Here is a 17,470-nt window from a genome sequence, read left to right on the forward strand (position 1 = left end):
GGCTTAGAGACTATGGCAATTACCCGAAAAACAGCCGAACAGCTACGAGTAGCACAAAGAGCCATGGAAAGAATCATGTTGGGAGTCACCATTAGGGAAAAAATACGGAACACCAACATACGTCAAAAAACAAAACTAATAGATATTGTTAAAAGAGTGGCAAGTCTGAACTGGCAAGTGGATATGTGGCAAGACAGGATCCAGATCGATGGCCCCAAAAAGTCATTTTATGGAGACCTAGGGAAACAACAAGAAGTGTGGACCGACGAAAAAAGAGATCGGTCGATGACATCAGAACAGTGGCAGGAAGACAATGGATAAGATTGCTTAGAGATCGCGAACTATGGAAAACCCTAGAAGAGGCCTGTATCCAACACTGGATGGAACCAGGCTGAGAAAGAAGAAGAAGAAATTTGTTGTATATTCCAAACTTTTTCATAATTGGCCAAAGTGCATCTCTGTTTACAGAGTCAAAAGCTTTTTTTAGATCGATGAATGCAACATAAAGTTCACACTGCTGTTTTTTTTTACTTTTTCCTGTAGTTGGCGGGCAGAGAATATGGAATCGACGGTGCCGCGGTTGGTGCGAAAACCCATTTGCGATTCTGGAAGGATTTTTTCTATATATGGGTGCAGACGGTTTGACATAATTTTTGCAATAATGTTGTTATTTTTTAAACACCCTGTGTACGTAAACATATTTTCCTAAAATATGGTTTAAATCTGCACTTAAACGAAACCCAAGTTCCTTAAAAATAAAGTAGTATAAAATAAAGTAGTATAAAAAAATAAAGTAGTAAAAAAAACTGGACGGTATTTTATGATGCCGTAATCTTATTCCTCAATAAAAATATTAAAATTCCTTGAATTACAGGTGATATTAGAAACTTAATGAAAAACAAGTAAGCGTGGATTTAAAGTGTAATTTTATCTCATATCTCCCATTAATTTATTGAATCAATATTTCCTTCGTTGTAAGATTTATGAAGATGGACGACCCATAAAAGTTTTCAAACCAGATATATTGCAGTTTAAAAACCGGAAATCGTCACTTTGAGGCGAGTGATTCGACAAAATGCTTCTGAAAGCAAGCTTTGCAGTTTTGTGTGCCTTGTCACTTTTGAATTGGACCAATGGTTTTAGTTATGAAGGGTAAGAAGAATCAAATAATGAATAACATACTATTACATAAAAAGTGAAAAAATAATATCGAAAAACGGTACCTTTTAGTTTCACTCAAGGATTCAGTAAGACTGAAAAACGGCAAACGCTTGTGTTCATTTTTATTTTCTTAAATACATTCATTTGGTACAGATATCTTTCGTTGATCTCGTAAACATAAAATATCATCACCAAAATTACAACCAATTCTCCTAGGAGTATGTTGAGAATAAGCATACGAGTTACGAAATATTCTGATGCATCAAAAACAACGAAAATACCGTAGGTGGTGTGTCAGAAGTAGATATTACAGATGGGTAGATTCGGTATTTTAAAAGAGTCGGATCCGGAGTTACATTAAGCTTCATAGACCTGCATCCCATTCTAGTTTCGCCGTATCTATTCTAACCTTTAATTTCAATTTATCTATATTTTGTTTCGTATGAAGCAATCTGCGTTTAAAAGTTTTGTAGTTCGTTAGGGAAATCTGATATTTGCATTTTGCCAAATTCTTATCACCTGATATTAGTTGTTCTATTTATTTAGAAAAGGTACCCTAAGGTTCAAATTTATGACTATGAGGCAAAGAATTACGAACTTTACATACTATAAATAATAAAAGATAGTCGAGATTGCCGCATAGGGATTACTTCATGCTAGAAGCAAAATGATCGACATTTAACAGATAATATTTTTAAGAAATAAAATGACATTTTTTGTATTTATTGTATAGTCAAAATGAACAAAAGTAGAACTGACTCTATCTTCTCGGCCTGTACCAATCGGTAAAAGCTGACAATTGGAAACGCGTCTTTATACAGGATAAACAAGAGAGGTTGTATTAAAAAAAAGATTCATTTTTTTTATAATATAATTAGTTAAAATCGGCATGTTCAAAATTGATTGGCATGTGTATTTATCATAAGCAGACCTATTTACGACTTTGCTGCAAGACGTTTGTCTTGCAGCAAAGTCGCCTTGTTTAAGGGAGCCAATATTTGGACAGTTCAAAATTTCCATGGGATTACCTGTTTTCAACCACTAGTAGAAGTAGTAGAACTAGCTTTCAGTTTGGCTCGAAGTGTGAAAATATGGTTTAATTTCCACTTTAAAAGAAGGTTATCACATGTGCTGAAGCAATCTGATTGATTCAGTGACGAACAAGACGAATATACCACGTGAACGCGTCAAACACGTCAGACTGATCGGTATATTCACATTTTTAGTAAACTGAACACTATTTCTACTTTTATTCATTTTGACTGAATAATAATATAATTGAAGGGCCCAAAAGAAAAACTTGAATAGCGCCAATTTCTTAGTTTACGGACTTTACAATGTTGTAGTAGGTCTAGCTAGTCGATAAAACTGTATAAACTCTGCAGGACAATAAATTGTTAAATCCTATGATATATACCTAGTAAAAGTCTAGAATACACGGAAAGAACCTGATAACCACTAGCAGTCCAGTACTCTCTAGCGTAAAATTAGTAAAATGGCGCCTATCATGTGGAGCCTTCAATTACAAAGTCCAGTGTGGGAACGTATTTTGCTGTTCATTTTAAGTTTTGATGAAATTTTGACAGAATTGACATCCAAAACTTAAATATAGCTTCAATAGCACCCCATTTATTTCTGCGTAATATCCACTGCTTGACCTACGATACTTTCAACTTTTTTGATACATCAGAATATTTCGTAATTCATATGCTAATTGTAAACTTATTGAACAACTGTTATAAGTTTGTATACATTTTATGTTTACGAGATCAACAAAAATGTGTAAACCAAAAGCGCTGTTTTTAGGGTTCCATACCCAAAGGGTAAAAACGGAAACCCTATTCCCAATTACTAAGACTTCGCTGTCCGTCCGTCCGTCTGTCACAAAGGTCTTATCTTCACTGTCACAAAGATCTTATGAACCGTTATAGCTAGACAGTTGAAATTTTTACAGATAATGTATCTATGTTGCCGCTATAAGAACAAAATAAATACTACCAACAGAATTAAATAAATGTTTATAAATAAAAAAGTACTTTCGCTAAACATTATCTTTTAAGTAAAAATTTTACATAGAATCTTTCAAGTCCTCGGTGGCCGCGTGGTTAAAGGGTTAGGACTTTACGCTGCTATGACGTTGGAGCCGTAGTAAGGCAGGTTCGAATCCTAGTCAAGGCGACTTTTTTTTGATCGTTTTTTTTAATTCTTACATATTTTTACATATTTATTTTTACTTTTTACACATTTATTATTGATTAATACAATTTTTAGTAATGTGTTTCTTCATTTTTTTTTAAATTACTTATACGCGCTTTCAAAATTTCAGCTAAATCGGAAAAAAAGTTTATAATAATATAGTGCCTCATGTTGTCTAGATAATGAATGGTACGGAACCCATCGTGCGCGAGTCCGACTCGCACTTGACCAATTTTTCAGTCTTAATAAATCAGTCAGACTGTTTCAATGAGACTGATACATGAGAATCCTTTGTTAGATATTTAATAATTACTCGCTTTTACGCAGAAAAGTAATGCGTGTATTAGCAATGATTTTATGTTGTTGTTTCTAAAAAGTAAGGGCAGTAATAAATGCATTAGAGGTAACTAATAGTAGAGGGTATCATGTTAAAAACCTTTTAGTAATATAATAACTGGCAAACTCTCTATTTAATAATAAATTTGCATAATGGCAAGTATCGTATTCAATTTTCTCTATTTTGATAACATGTTAAGCCGCCTGCAATAAACAGAGTATACGGTGTAATAAATTATATTAATGTAAACATACAATATTATTTTATCCATGTTATATAACAGAAATAATCTTGAAAGATAAAACAGTGATCTATAAAAATATATTAATAAAAAAATATTACTCCTTAGATTCATACAATAATTATTGAAGTTTTATCCAGTCATATTTGATGCAACTTTTGAGAGCAAGATACGAGTAAATAAATAAAAAAATATATATTTTTCATCCTTTCTTAAAAAAAATATATTTCTAAAATACTTTCTAAAATATAAAATAATTTTTCTTTTTTTTAAATCGAACACCCTGTATATTATTTTTTTATTAAATGGAGAGTTAAAAAATACCCCCGGTGCCCGGTGGGGTAGAGGTAGAGCTCTCGTCTACCAATTCAAAGGTTGTGGTTTCGAATCCCACAGCCGGCATTTCATCAGTCGACTATTATTTTTAATAAAATAAAAATAGTTTGGGTACCTAGGTCGACTCCCTGATATAAAAAAAATTAAGTAGAGTAACTAGAGAAAGAAAATGTACCAGAATGTAGTAACCTTGTGAGTCAGTCACCTCCATGACATTGTATATACGTGTGTTTATGAATAAATCGTTAAATTACATTCGTGTTTTAGTTACATTTTATCAGCTTAAGAAAATTATTCCTTGCTCGGATAAAATGCTGCCTAAAACACTTATACACAAGGTGCATCTCAAAAGTGACTCACCCCTACTCACAACTTTTTTATTTCTTCAGATGAAAAAACGAGATTTGGTATATTAGTATATGACATAAATTAGGATTGATTGGCGTTTTCAATTGTTTTCAGTCACTTCCTGTTTCACCGGAAATGACTACAACTTTTGACATTTAAATAGCACTCTCGGTATTTTATTACTTTATTCAGTAGAAAATGACATTCTGAATAGAACGACATATCATATGTCAACTGTTGACATTTCCGGATATGGTTAATTTGAAATTGTAACATACGGTTCATAACGACAATTTGACTGGAAATACCAAATGTGTGGTACCAAATTATTCGTAAAAAAATGCTGTTTCCAAATATGCTAATGAGCCATCCTTGTTCCATTTGAAAAAATTAAGATATGATTAAAAATACGATTTGAGCATTTTTTAACCGGCCAAGACACACGAAAAACATTAGACAATCAAATCTATTTTTAACATAGCCCATTGTACTCTAGATTGAAATTTAAAATACGATTTTATACTAAACATATGATATGTCATTCTATTCAGAATGTCATTTCCTATCGAATAAAGTAAAAATATACCGAGGGTGCCATTTAAAAATCAAAAGTTGTAGTGATTTTCTGTGAAACAGGAAGTGACCAAAAACAATTGAATACGACAAGCAATCCTAATTTATGTCACATACTAACATACCAAATTTTGTTTTTTTTATCTAAAAAAATTAAAAAGTTACAGGGGTGAGCCACTTTTGAGACGCACCCGGTATAACAAATTAATTTGGACAATATTTAGGTATAAAGTATATGAAATTGTTGCCCATGATATGACCGAAGTCCACTTCTTGAGAGAACTGGAGAAACAGGATGGTCTCGATTTCATCAAGAAAGCTCATCATCTCGATGATCCAAACGATATTGTTGTAGCTCCAAAGGACCAGGAGAATTTTGAAAAAATCTTGAAAGGCAATGGTCTGGAGTACAAAATTATCGTACAAAATGTCGAAGAGTAAGTTTTTTAAGTGATTGTTATAACTTTTTATTGTTTGGATGTTTTTAGGATTATGGAAGCTGAGAGGAAAGCAACTATTAAGCCTTTCATTGGATTGGGACACGTTACGTTTAGAAGTTACATGTTTCATCATGAAGTGAGTATAGTCAGTCAATAATACATAAATTAATATATTCAGAAATTATCGTGAAAGGTGAATCTACGCCGTTTCTGTCTAATCTAGATCTTTTTTTAAATACTGAATTAAGTCAGCAAGCAATATAACAGAATAAAATTAATTTTGTTATATCATGTTATAATACAGACTGAGGTAGTATGTAGTATAAAGTAGTATTTTAAGTTAACGTCTTATTTTTGCCTCCAGGCACAGAATATCTAGCTACAACAACCGAAGATTGAAAATTTCCATTTATATTCTGATTATGATATTGTCGCGCCATCTAGTATTTTATTTGTGCAATTTTAGCTCTTTCATTTCGAGTATTTTTCTGTTGCGTAGCTAGATATTCTGTGCTCCAGGGCTCTTCTAGACGAGACCTTCTTTGTTTACGCAGTTAGTAGTATTAGTTCCTCAATAAATGACATGTGCACGTAATCATACAAATGTAATGCCTCTTTTTAAGTATAAACTAAATTAAATTTTATATTATTATATTAAGTATTAAACTATCTATTACTTTCTAAACAAAACTCTCATTAGCTACATGCTGAAATTGCTGAATATGCGTAATGTGTCAATTCGATGAGTTGTCTTCTGTCAACAGATTTATTCTCCATGTGGCCTGATCGCTTCGTTCACTGCTTATTGGAATATTAGATCTAATTGGTAATTGGTCAAAGCTTTGCCGTCTGCACCTTCCGCAACTGGAGTCAATGACGTTCAATATACAGGGTGTCCCAGGCTGAGCATACATTAGAAGTTTCTAGAGCACTACAATATCTAGATCGGAGATTTTTTCGATTTTTTTTCGATTTTGATCGTAAATCACAACGACATCTATCGATTAAAAATATTTTCAATATGGCGGCACTTCCAGAAATACCGGAAGTTGACAGCAACTTCCTTATTTTAAATGGGTACCCCCATTTTTTATTACATACTTAAATTCTCGGCAGAATTTTATGAATTTTGATATCAGACACACTATACCTCACATTAATAATAATAATAATAATAATGTTTATTTATATATCTATTAAATTACAATGTGACAATAAATAAACATACAATAAACATAAATTTACCTCAGAAAAAATGAAACATTTTTTTTGCAAGGCATAGATTTACAACTATAAATTTAGAAAACACTTAAATTATAAATACACTCTAAAATTTAACAAACCTGTAATATGTAAAAAATACTTCCACAATAAAAAACCTCCTGAATACCAAATACATCAACATACATATAAAAAATAGAAAATAAAACAGTATTTTTTTATTACCCGTATTTGCTCTGCCTGATTGTAGAGAATGACACAACCAATATTTTTATGTCCTGATTTAACAAGTCACAATTCCAAATTGATATGAGTCTAAATCCTGGATTTCTTTGTTAAAAATTTGAATTGTTTTAAGTTCTTTAGAGTTTTTATCTCAACAGGTAATTTCGAATAATACTTCGGCGCAAGATACTCGGAGCCTTTTTGTCCAATTACTTTCTTACATCTTAGTGTTAGTAGATTTTCCGACTTTTTTCTGGTGTCATATTGATGTGATAGTTCTGTTTTTTTTAAACCTCCTTTCTGTATCAAAATAACTAATTTTAAAAAATGTAATCTGCGAACATCGAGAACATTACTATCAGAAAATAATTTATCAGATGGATACAGTATGGGCTTTTTTAGTATAATTTTTAATATCCGCACCTTTGTAAAACAATTATTTTTTTTAGATATTTATCCCCACCCAATTATTCCATAACAAATTTGTGATTGAAATAGTGCATAGTATATTGTTTTGGTTTGGTTTGGTTTGGTTTGGTTGTTATGAGATGTCTTTCGTGTAGATATTCGCGTAAATATTTAAATGTGCCCACGAGTCTACGCAATTTATTTACTAGTGTTGTTATGTGGTTGTTCCAACGCAGATGACTATCAAACATAACACCCAAATAAGAAATACATTGTTCTTCTGGAATAGTTGTTTCTTTATCTATTATAAGAGAACCCATATGTGGAAGATTATTGGTATACGAAGTAAATGAAATGTACTTGGTTTTTTTCACATTTAGTGTTAATTTATTGTACTGAAACCACTTTTTTATTTCTAAAAAATCTCTTTCTGCTATAGTTTTTAATTCCGCCCAAGTATTTGCAGAATAAAGAATTGTTGTATCATCTGCAAAGCTAATAATTTGTCTAGGACTATCAATAAGTAGTAAATTATTTATATAAAGCGTGAACAGAAGAGGTCCCAGCACGGTTCCTTGGGGCACACCCACAGAAATCTGTTCGTAATTACTCTTATACTCACCAATCTTAACTACTTGCATTCTATTAGATAAGTAGCTTTTTATTTGTTTTGACACATTACCTCGAAGCCCGCAATTCTCTAATTTTTCTTGTAATATCTCATGACTCACCGTATCAAAATCTTTTGACAGATCTACAAAGATACTTAAGACTGGTATTTTTTTATCCACGGCATTGTAAATACAAGATGAAACGTATTGTATTGCATCTTCTGTGGATTTACCCCTCCGAAATCCAAACTGCCTCTCTGATATTATTCGATGTTTGTCCAAAAACTTAACAGTTCTCGATTTAATAATTTTTTCGTAGATTTTAGACATATTTAAAGAAATTAACGAAATAGGCCGATAATTAGAAATATCATACTTATCTCCACTCTTGTAGATGGGTATAACGATACCCGTTTTTAACACCTCTGGGAAGTAACCATTGTTAAAGCTGAGATTAATTAAAAATGCTAAAGGTTTTGATATTTCCGACTTAATTTCCTTTAATGTTTCAGAATAGATTTCATCATATCCAGGTTTTTTATTTGACTTTAGCTGTTTTATAACATCTTCCACTTCGTAATCAGTAGTGTTGAATAAGTACATTGTTGATTCTAAAATACTTTTCTTTTCTTCCATGTAATTTTTAGGAACAGTAATATTTTGTAACAGTTTTTTCCTTATAGAACTAAAATATCTATTGAATGCATTGCATATGTCTTGTTCGTTATTTAAGTTTATTCCACTCTCTGTTATTATACACGTTATGCTGGATTGAGGTTTTGTTTTGTTTCGTATATTGTTAACGGTATCCCAAAGACCTTTTTGTTTTGTTACGATTTTTTTCTATTAATCTTTCCGCATACTTTTTCTTAGATATAGTAATCATTTTTTGTGTTTCATACTTCTGTTTCTTATACTTTGCCGCTATTTCAGGATTATTAGGAAACTGCTGCGTCTGTTTATACAAGTCATTTTTAGCATTTATTTCTTCTATTACTTTTTGATTTATCCAGCTTTAACGTGGTTTATTTTTCCAATTTTTTGAAACTGTATTTGTATTTTTCATGATATAATCTTTCAATTTGTTAATATAAGCATTAGTAGCCGATTCAATATTAAAAGTATTATATAAATTTTCCCATTTTTAATGGGAATTCCTTTTCCTCATTAAGTGCTGCCATATTGAAAATATTTTTAATCGAAAGATTTCGTTTTGAAACAGTAATGTGCAAAAAATCTAGACAGGGTAGTTCTATTACTACTAGATCCTACTAGATCTAGATATAGTAGTTCTCTAGAAACTTCTAATGCACGCTTACCCCTGGGACACCCTGTATATAAAACTGGCTCGTGCGCACACAAATAGTTCGTGCAATAGCATCTCGCGATTGGAATAAAATAAAATTGTAAAATTGGTGTTTTTAGTTTTTTAATAAAAAATTATCTTTTAATTTGCAGCCTCAGATTAACGATTTGATAGCCCGCAAAGAAAACTTCTTAAGTATGGTTCAAACAATTAGTTTTTCTATAATTGAAACCTATTAAGAAAAAAATCATGATTAAAAAGAAATATACAGGGTGCTTCAAAAAACAGGTGCCATCTCTCGTCGGGAGATTCCTCACTTAAAAATAAGATTTATTTTTCATATCAACATGGGCCCGATTCTGCTGTTTTGTAGCTACAGGACGTTAAAGTCTTTATTTTGTTTTTCAATTTATTATAATCTTCTCTCAAGTGCTTTTAGCGATTCGAATGAAATTTGGAAGGTAAAAGTTACTATGAGTGCTACATATTTTAATGCTAAAAAAGTGTCGACAGATTAACCAGGGCTGTGCATATGCGTTATCACTGGACTATCCGAAAAACTTGCTTGCCATTGACTTTTTTTCCTCTTACTAACAAAAGTGTATAGACCATGCTAATTTAGAAGTTGTATCTTGATATTTTGTCCATTTCGATCTCCTCGATGAGATAATAAAAGCAATTTTATTGATGACAAATAAAATTAAAATAAAAATGAAATTAATATACATATATTATTTATTTAATGTAATTTGATACTAAATTTTATTAAACTTTATAACACTGATGTACAGTGCTACCTATAGCATTTTTTTATATTTTTTTTAGAAAAATATTAAAGTGATAACCCATATGCGCGTCCCTGGTAAATATGTCGACACTTTTTTGCATTAAAATATGTCGCACTTATAGTAACTTTTACCAAAAGTTACTATACTACTAAAAGCTACTTACTAAAAGCACCTCGAAGAAAATTATAATAAATCGACTTTAAATCCTTGTAACTAGGAAACAAAGCAGAATCGGACCTATGTTAATATTATATAAGATAAATCTTATTTTTACAAGAGGACTCTCCCCACGGAAGATAGCATATGTTTTTTAAAACACCCTGTATATCAAGGTAAAAAAGTAATATCGTTATATTATTACAATGAAAGTATACCTACCGTCGTAGCAAGTGTTCTAAACCGAGTCTTTCTCAAAAATAACCAGCATCATACGGCGCCTCAATAGATTTCACACTATTACCTTAAAGCAACAGCACAACGAAGTTTTTGAGATGATTACCAGTCCAAATTATCCTAGACAGATTGGCCACTGATTTTAATTATTTTTTTAGATGAACGCTTACCTAAGAAGAGTAGCTGCTCAGTATCCCAACATAGCAACACTAGAACATTTTGGAACATCTTATGAAGGAAGAGAAATGCTACTTATCAGGTAAATAATATGAGACACTAGGAAAAATAATTTTACTAGATATCATATTTTAATTTTCATATCCTAACAATTCACAATACCTATCTTAGTATATTTAATTATCAGATTACTGTAAGTTTTACAAGGGTCAGGTAAAATTGAATAATATCATCACCTAACCAATAGAATTGACAGACGTTAAAACAGAACGAAGAAACGACAGAACATCACATGTTATGTCAGAGCAGTAGCCTGGCAAATGTGCGATTCTTCTTAATAGGCGGCCATTAAAAGCCATTAAAAATGAGCAATAAGAAAGGTTTAGGTCCGTGTTTATAGTCGCGTCTCGAAACTGGGTCTCAGAAAAGACAGGACAATATAACAGGCTTACGTTTCATCGTCCGTTACAGGCTTACGCTTACACGCGCCTTGTAAGCGTATTTTTATCGGTCTTTTTTGAGCCCCAGTTTCAAAAGGGCATTGTAAGCTAAATATAGGGATAGTAGTATGTAACCCAGCGATCAGAAGACAACAAAAGATTTGAAAAGGTCGCAGTGGAAAATAGTCACCTCATAAAATATATAAATCTATCCATCTATCATCTACTCAAATTTGTAGCGCATGACTTGTATATAAATATTTATTAAAATAGTCAATTAATATATCATTCATCTTTTCAGAGTATCCAGTGGTCCCAGTTCAAATCCAGATGTTCCAAAACCAACCATATTCATTGACGCAGGTATCCACGCCAGAGAATGGATTGCTCCTCCAGCAGCTCTCTACATTATTCAACAGTTAGTCGAGAACCCCGAAAACGCAGCATTGTACGAAAATGTAGATTGGGCTATTATTCCTTGTTTGAACCCAGACGGCTACCAATATACTCAGGAAGAGGTAAAATTTTCCAATAATTTACATTACTCAATTGGTCGTCTTCTGACAAAAGTCCTTCAAACCAATTACTAGTTATATAAACCATAGGATTATTATATATAAACCAGGATTATCGTCTGAATAATGGGTTCTGGAACTTGGTTCAAACAAGTATAAAAATCTTTTAATCTTTAAGTAAATTGGGCTTAAAAATAATAAATCGTTTATTTTTTCTTCAATGTTAAAGGTCCATCGTATGCGGTAAACACTGCAACCTGTAAAGCCTATTGTATTTCTTCCCTTTCTATGTCCACAACCCTATCCCTGTGCCCTGCATCAGCTTGTGGAGGTCTTTGATAGGATAGGAGCATAGTCGGTTCTAGCCCTGCTTTCCCAAATAGAAAGTATCGCTTGCGTTCCAGAGCCTCGCAGAGACATATTATTTGCTCTACTGTTTCAGGAGCTTTATTTCTGCAGAAAAGACTACAGAGTCTGCAGCAAAGGCTTCCTTGACGCAGGTTGAGTTAGTTCAGATAAAACTTGATAGCCATATGACTTATCAAGAGACTTGTTGTAATCTGCATTTTATTCTTTCTGAGCATTAGCAAATCTTTTCTGGTTTTAGAAATAGGTCCTTCGATTAAGGCCTTGCTATATCTATGTCCCTGTCTGTTACTCCCGTACTTTTTTCTGAACCAAACTTTTACTGCACTATGGAATAAGTATTTGGGTATCCCCAGTACTGGCTCTGGACTGCTGGACATAGCATTCCGATTATCATTGCCTTGCTAGTTCTTCGACATTTCAGTTGCCTTGGATGCCGCTATGACTCAGCACCCAGAATAGTTTAATTCTGTTCCTTTCTTCAATATCGTGATTTATTGATAATTGCAAGCTTCTCTATGAGTATAGCTGGGGTTTTGACAGATTTTTCTTGCAATTTATAGGATAGATGGTGGAGAAAAACACGCAGCATCAACGCAAACAGCACCTGCATTGGTACCGACGGCAACAGAAACTTCGACTATTACTGGATGCACTTAGGAGCTTCAAATTCCCCATGTTCTGACATTTTTGCTGGACCGGAAGCATTCTCAGAACCGGAAACAGCTGCTTTGAGAGACTGGTTCCTCACTAACAACGCTAACAACGTTGTCAAACTGTACATCACTTTCCATAGCTACGGCAGCATGCTACTCTATCCTTGGGGGTAAGTTGAATGTACTAGAACAAACAACACAAAATACGGGGAGAGGGTAAATAAAAAAATTAAAATTTTTGTAATTATTATCTATGAAGAACGAGATATCGAGGAGAAAAAATGCAAGATACCAAGTCTTGCATGCTATGTTTTTGTCTTTGTCCTGTGTAAGTCTTGCACTTGATAGTTTTGGTTGTAGTTATTCTTGGTCTTGGTCTTGCAGATTTGACGTTAATCTTGCATAAGAAACAAGACCAGGGCTAGTGATAAGCGAGATTGGCTTTGGTCTAGCGGTCTTAGTCTTGGGCTTAGCTTACTGTGCAAGACTAACATTAGATCCGCAAGACCAAGACCAAAGCCAACCAGGGGACGCATTAGCGCAAAAGCAAGACCATCATTTTTCATAGATAATAACTAAAAAAATTAACGGATTTTTTACTTACTTACCTTTTCCTCTTATAATTATTAATAAAAATAAAAATTAATAAAGGTTTCTCCGAAACTAAAAAAGAAGCTGTTTTGATATTAACAAATACCTATTGTTTCTTGTTTTAAAATTTTATTTGCAATAAAGTACTTCAATTAGTATTTATTTAAAGAATTTTTGTGTAGAAGGTGTAAGACTCTATTAAAATAGTCAATGGCAACAGCACCCAAACCAATGTAGAATGTAGAATGAGTAAGAGGGGAGGGGGTAATCACTGCGACCTTAAAGATCTATTGTGTGCGCCCCTTCCTTGAGTCATCACACAGTCTATAACCCATTATACCTCTGTTGAAGAGGGGACAGGGTATTTCCCCTCCTCCTCTGACAACAGTTCTTCCTCCGAGGGTACACACCCTTCCATGGTTGGAGTTTGGTCCTCCGTGCCGCCCTTCACAGTCGAGAAGCTTGCCTCCCGCTGAGGAACCCGTGAGGTGGAGACTGGAGAATTTGTCTCCATTTTCTCCACCTCTTTAACTTGGTCTCTCCTTAGACCTGACACCGGTGTTGTCCCGTATCTATAATAGAGGATATGTCCCTCTTTCTCTATTTCCTCCTTGGATTTGAAGTCAATTTCTATTGTGAGAACCTGACCATGACCCTCCTCCCTCGAGTTGATGACTCGCCAACTTGATGTCCCTACTTTGAAGTTCTGGCCCTGGATAAGGCTCAGCAAGTTCCTCCTCGGCAGAAAGACCGTGATGGCCGCCCCTTTAGGGATATTTTCTCTCTTCACTGCAACCAGTTCCGGCCCTTGTCAATTTTTAAGCTTAGGTGCGATTTCCACCAACCAATTCGCCGATTCTTGAAATACACAATCTATGAGGATCATGCCCACCCGAAAGTGTATCCCCGCAAAACGCAGCTGACCCACATTTTGTAGATCGTTGTGTTGCGATCCGATCGCCACTACTTCATCCAGTATAGCCTCTTCTAGATACGTTTGCTGGTCGGTAGTCAGATCAACTTCTGGGAGATCCTTTGGCAGCACCGCCAAAGTCCCTTGTCCAGCAATATCGGCAAAGCTGGTGATATGTCCCTGTTTGCCTCCCAGTGTTGGACGGCTTTCCATCCAGGCTTTTTTCTCTCCCTGCCGGAGAAGAGGTGGGAGGTTCTCGCTCCCTCTCTTGTCCTTTGATGGAGATGAGTCAGGTTGTTTCTTGGTTTCTTTACTCTTCCCTTTTCGGAGTAGTGTTTTCGCTTTTACTTCCTCTGGAGCAAGCCCTTCGTGGAGCAGTCGGAGGTCTCTCCGTGCTTCTGCTCCGCTAAGACCTACTCTCAGAGGAGCGTCTAGCCCGCCTGGTTGACCCAGGACAGGTAGACTGCCGACCGCTTATTGGGTCTAGAGGTAGGCTGCCGACCCTTGCTGGAGAAGGTGGTAGTTTGTGGCCACTTGTGGAGGATGATCCCAATGTAGTTTCCTTTGGATTTGCTTAAGATTAGCTGATTAATGCCAGATCTCATAGTGTTCCTAGGAGTCGCTGGGGATAGTCGGTCCACTTCTACAGAGCCCCGCATGTAGAAGTAAGAGGTAAATACAATGGGGTGCTCCCTGATGCCCCAAGGTTGCGGCCAGTAATGGCTAGTCATCTATCTAGCCACGCATCCCTTTGACCTGGTCCCGCCATCGTAGGATTTAGGTTTTTGGTGAGGTTGTCCCCTCTTGGTCCAGGCGGTTAAGCCAAAACCTCCCCACACCCTCTACCCGCGAGACATGACCACAGTCAGTAGAGACACCCAAACCAAGACTACTTATTGGAATGCCAAACCAACATCTTGCATTTGCTCATCACTAACCAAGACCAGTCTGTAGTACTTATATCAGACATCAGCAAATGTAAAAATTTTGATATTGGCAAAACATCAATATTTTTAAAAAATCGATTTTTTTAATCACTCTATTTAACAAAAAAGCGAGTTGCTCGCATTATACATTGTGTAATGTTGTGCCTTTGTAAATATTTACCTATTAATTATAAAATAAATTAAAAAAAATAAACCTATATAATTAAACAATTGCAAAAGAAAATTCTCTTTGCATACAGTTACGATCGCATAGTGCCTGATGACGAGGAAGATCTACTACAACTTGGGAATTTGGTAGCAGAAGCAATATACAACGCCAACACGTTGAGATCTGAATACATAGTCAATACGTCAGCACTGGCCTTGTATGAAGCTGCTGGAGGTAGTGATGATTGGGTTAAAGCAGTTGGTGGAGTTGACTTGTCATACACCATCGAACTACCATATGGAGGTACATATATTTGTTAAATCATAACATATTTATTATCTAGCTAGATATCTAAAAACAGAAATTCACTATAACTCCAAGATAGAAAGATAGGGAGAATCATGTGCGCATATAAAAATTTTCTTGTATCATGGTGCCCGTCATGTTGGCACTTAGGTCTACACTGGTACTACTTAGTAGGGTTTCCAAACCGGGGTCCTGGTGTACGTTTAATCCCGAAATCCCGATATTAAATCCCGGGATCCTGAAAATCTCGAAAAATTTAAATGCTCATTCTGATAAATGATTCGACTTTATACACTTTAGTCTTGCAAAAGTCATATTTTATTTATCCTAAGCAGAACGTCAATATCTAAAAGTTATATTTCCGTGTTTGCTATATTTTATTTATTTTTTCAACAAGAACTGATTTTTTTAATCACTAAATATGAATGTTACTTTATTTTGTCTATTTTAATAAAGCTCTTCTAGTATTTCCTTTTTGATTATATGTAGCTGCATTTTTATTAAGCATTTCTTTAGATTGAATTTCTTATTCTCATAGACAATGCCGGAATCCCGGAATTATAGGTTCTATAATTCCGGGATTTTAGAACGGGATTCCGATCCGAAATTGAAAACCCTAAAATACAGGGAATATCAATAAGTTATAATCACAACTGATAAACTAATTTGTTTGAGTTTAATTTCATCTTTTGTCACATTGTTATGCCGAATTTTTAGTTTTTTTGAAATTAGTTTCGCATGTATATAATTTGTTGGTATTTATTCGGACTTATTGACTGATTCTTGTATTCTTCTGAACAGTTTTTACTTTTTCATGTATAATAATTTAAAAATTAGTAAGTACTCAGTTTAGTCAATTTTACTATTCTTTTAGTGTTTTGATCATGGCTCGTTGTTCTCTAAAATTTTAAGAATAATGATCTGTTCAAGCACGAAAATAAAATAAGAAATTCTTAATTGTAATCTCTCAAACAATTAAATAAAATAAGAAATATGCATTTACATATGCCAAGTGCGCTAAAGTATAATAAAACTGACTTTAGTATAAAAAAAAAAATAATAAAAAAAGAAAGTATAATAAACTGAACGATTGTTTAGAGCAATTAAAGATGACTAAAACTAACTAAAGATGACCATCAATAAACTTTAATCACTATTACTTTCTGACATCGCCTTATAGGCCTAAACGTAAACATAGCGGTTACCATGATTAGAAATTCTGCGCACGTTCATACTCATTCTCCCTAACTGTATATCTCTGACAAGCGCACTAAACGAAGCTCATTTTCTCTTATTCTATATTTATGGATACCACTCAGTTTTAGGCGAAGAAAGCACAATAACCCATAAACTAGATTTTATAACCCATAGATTTATTTGACCCATAGGATTATTTTTAACTATATTAAGAAAAAAGCTGATATTAAATATGCTGTGGTTAAAGTCAAAGAAAACTATTTCACACACACTTGAATTTACGTTTATTTCAGATTCACCGTTGCCTTTTATGAATCCTGCATATCAAATTCTACCTACCGTTCAAGAGACGTGGGCTGGTATAATAGCATTCCACGACTTTATAGAAGAAAGATTCTGGACAAATTTAACTACCATATTACCATCAATCAGAAGGCAAAGTTAACTAAAATTTATTTTAAAGAACCTTATACTTAGTATGTGATATATTAGAAAAATAATTCTTAATTTACTTGTTTCTACATTGTTTTGTTATTATCTAATTAAGTTTCTTTTTCTAAATAAACTCTATGTATAAAAATATTATTGAGATGTTTTATTTAAAAATGTACTTTAAAACTTTTACATTCC

General features: G+C 33.8%; 1 protein-coding gene across 1 annotated transcript; it reads left to right on the forward strand.

Moving 5' to 3' along the window:
* The first annotated feature begins 1,047 nt into the window (after window positions 1–1,047).
* On the forward strand, window positions 1,048–17,425 carry LOC115889182 (carboxypeptidase B-like). The gene is made up of 8 exons (XM_030909135.1): window positions 1,048–1,152; window positions 5,417–5,629; window positions 5,681–5,768; window positions 10,743–10,843; window positions 11,503–11,719; window positions 12,646–12,908; window positions 15,429–15,640; window positions 17,134–17,425. The coding sequence occupies exons 1-8, from the start codon at window positions 1,076–1,078 to the stop codon at window positions 17,283–17,285; spliced, it is 1,323 nt and encodes a 440-aa protein (XP_030764995.1). The 5' UTR covers window positions 1,048–1,075; the 3' UTR covers window positions 17,286–17,425.
* Window positions 17,426–17,470: the final 45 nt, after the last annotated feature.

Source organism: Sitophilus oryzae, unplaced genomic scaffold (genome assembly GCF_002938485.1).
Source record: "Sitophilus oryzae breed Bouriz unplaced genomic scaffold, Soryzae_2.0 scaffold_811_pilon_pilon, whole genome shotgun sequence".
NCBI classification, from domain to species: domain Eukaryota; kingdom Metazoa; phylum Arthropoda; class Insecta; order Coleoptera; family Curculionidae; genus Sitophilus; species Sitophilus oryzae.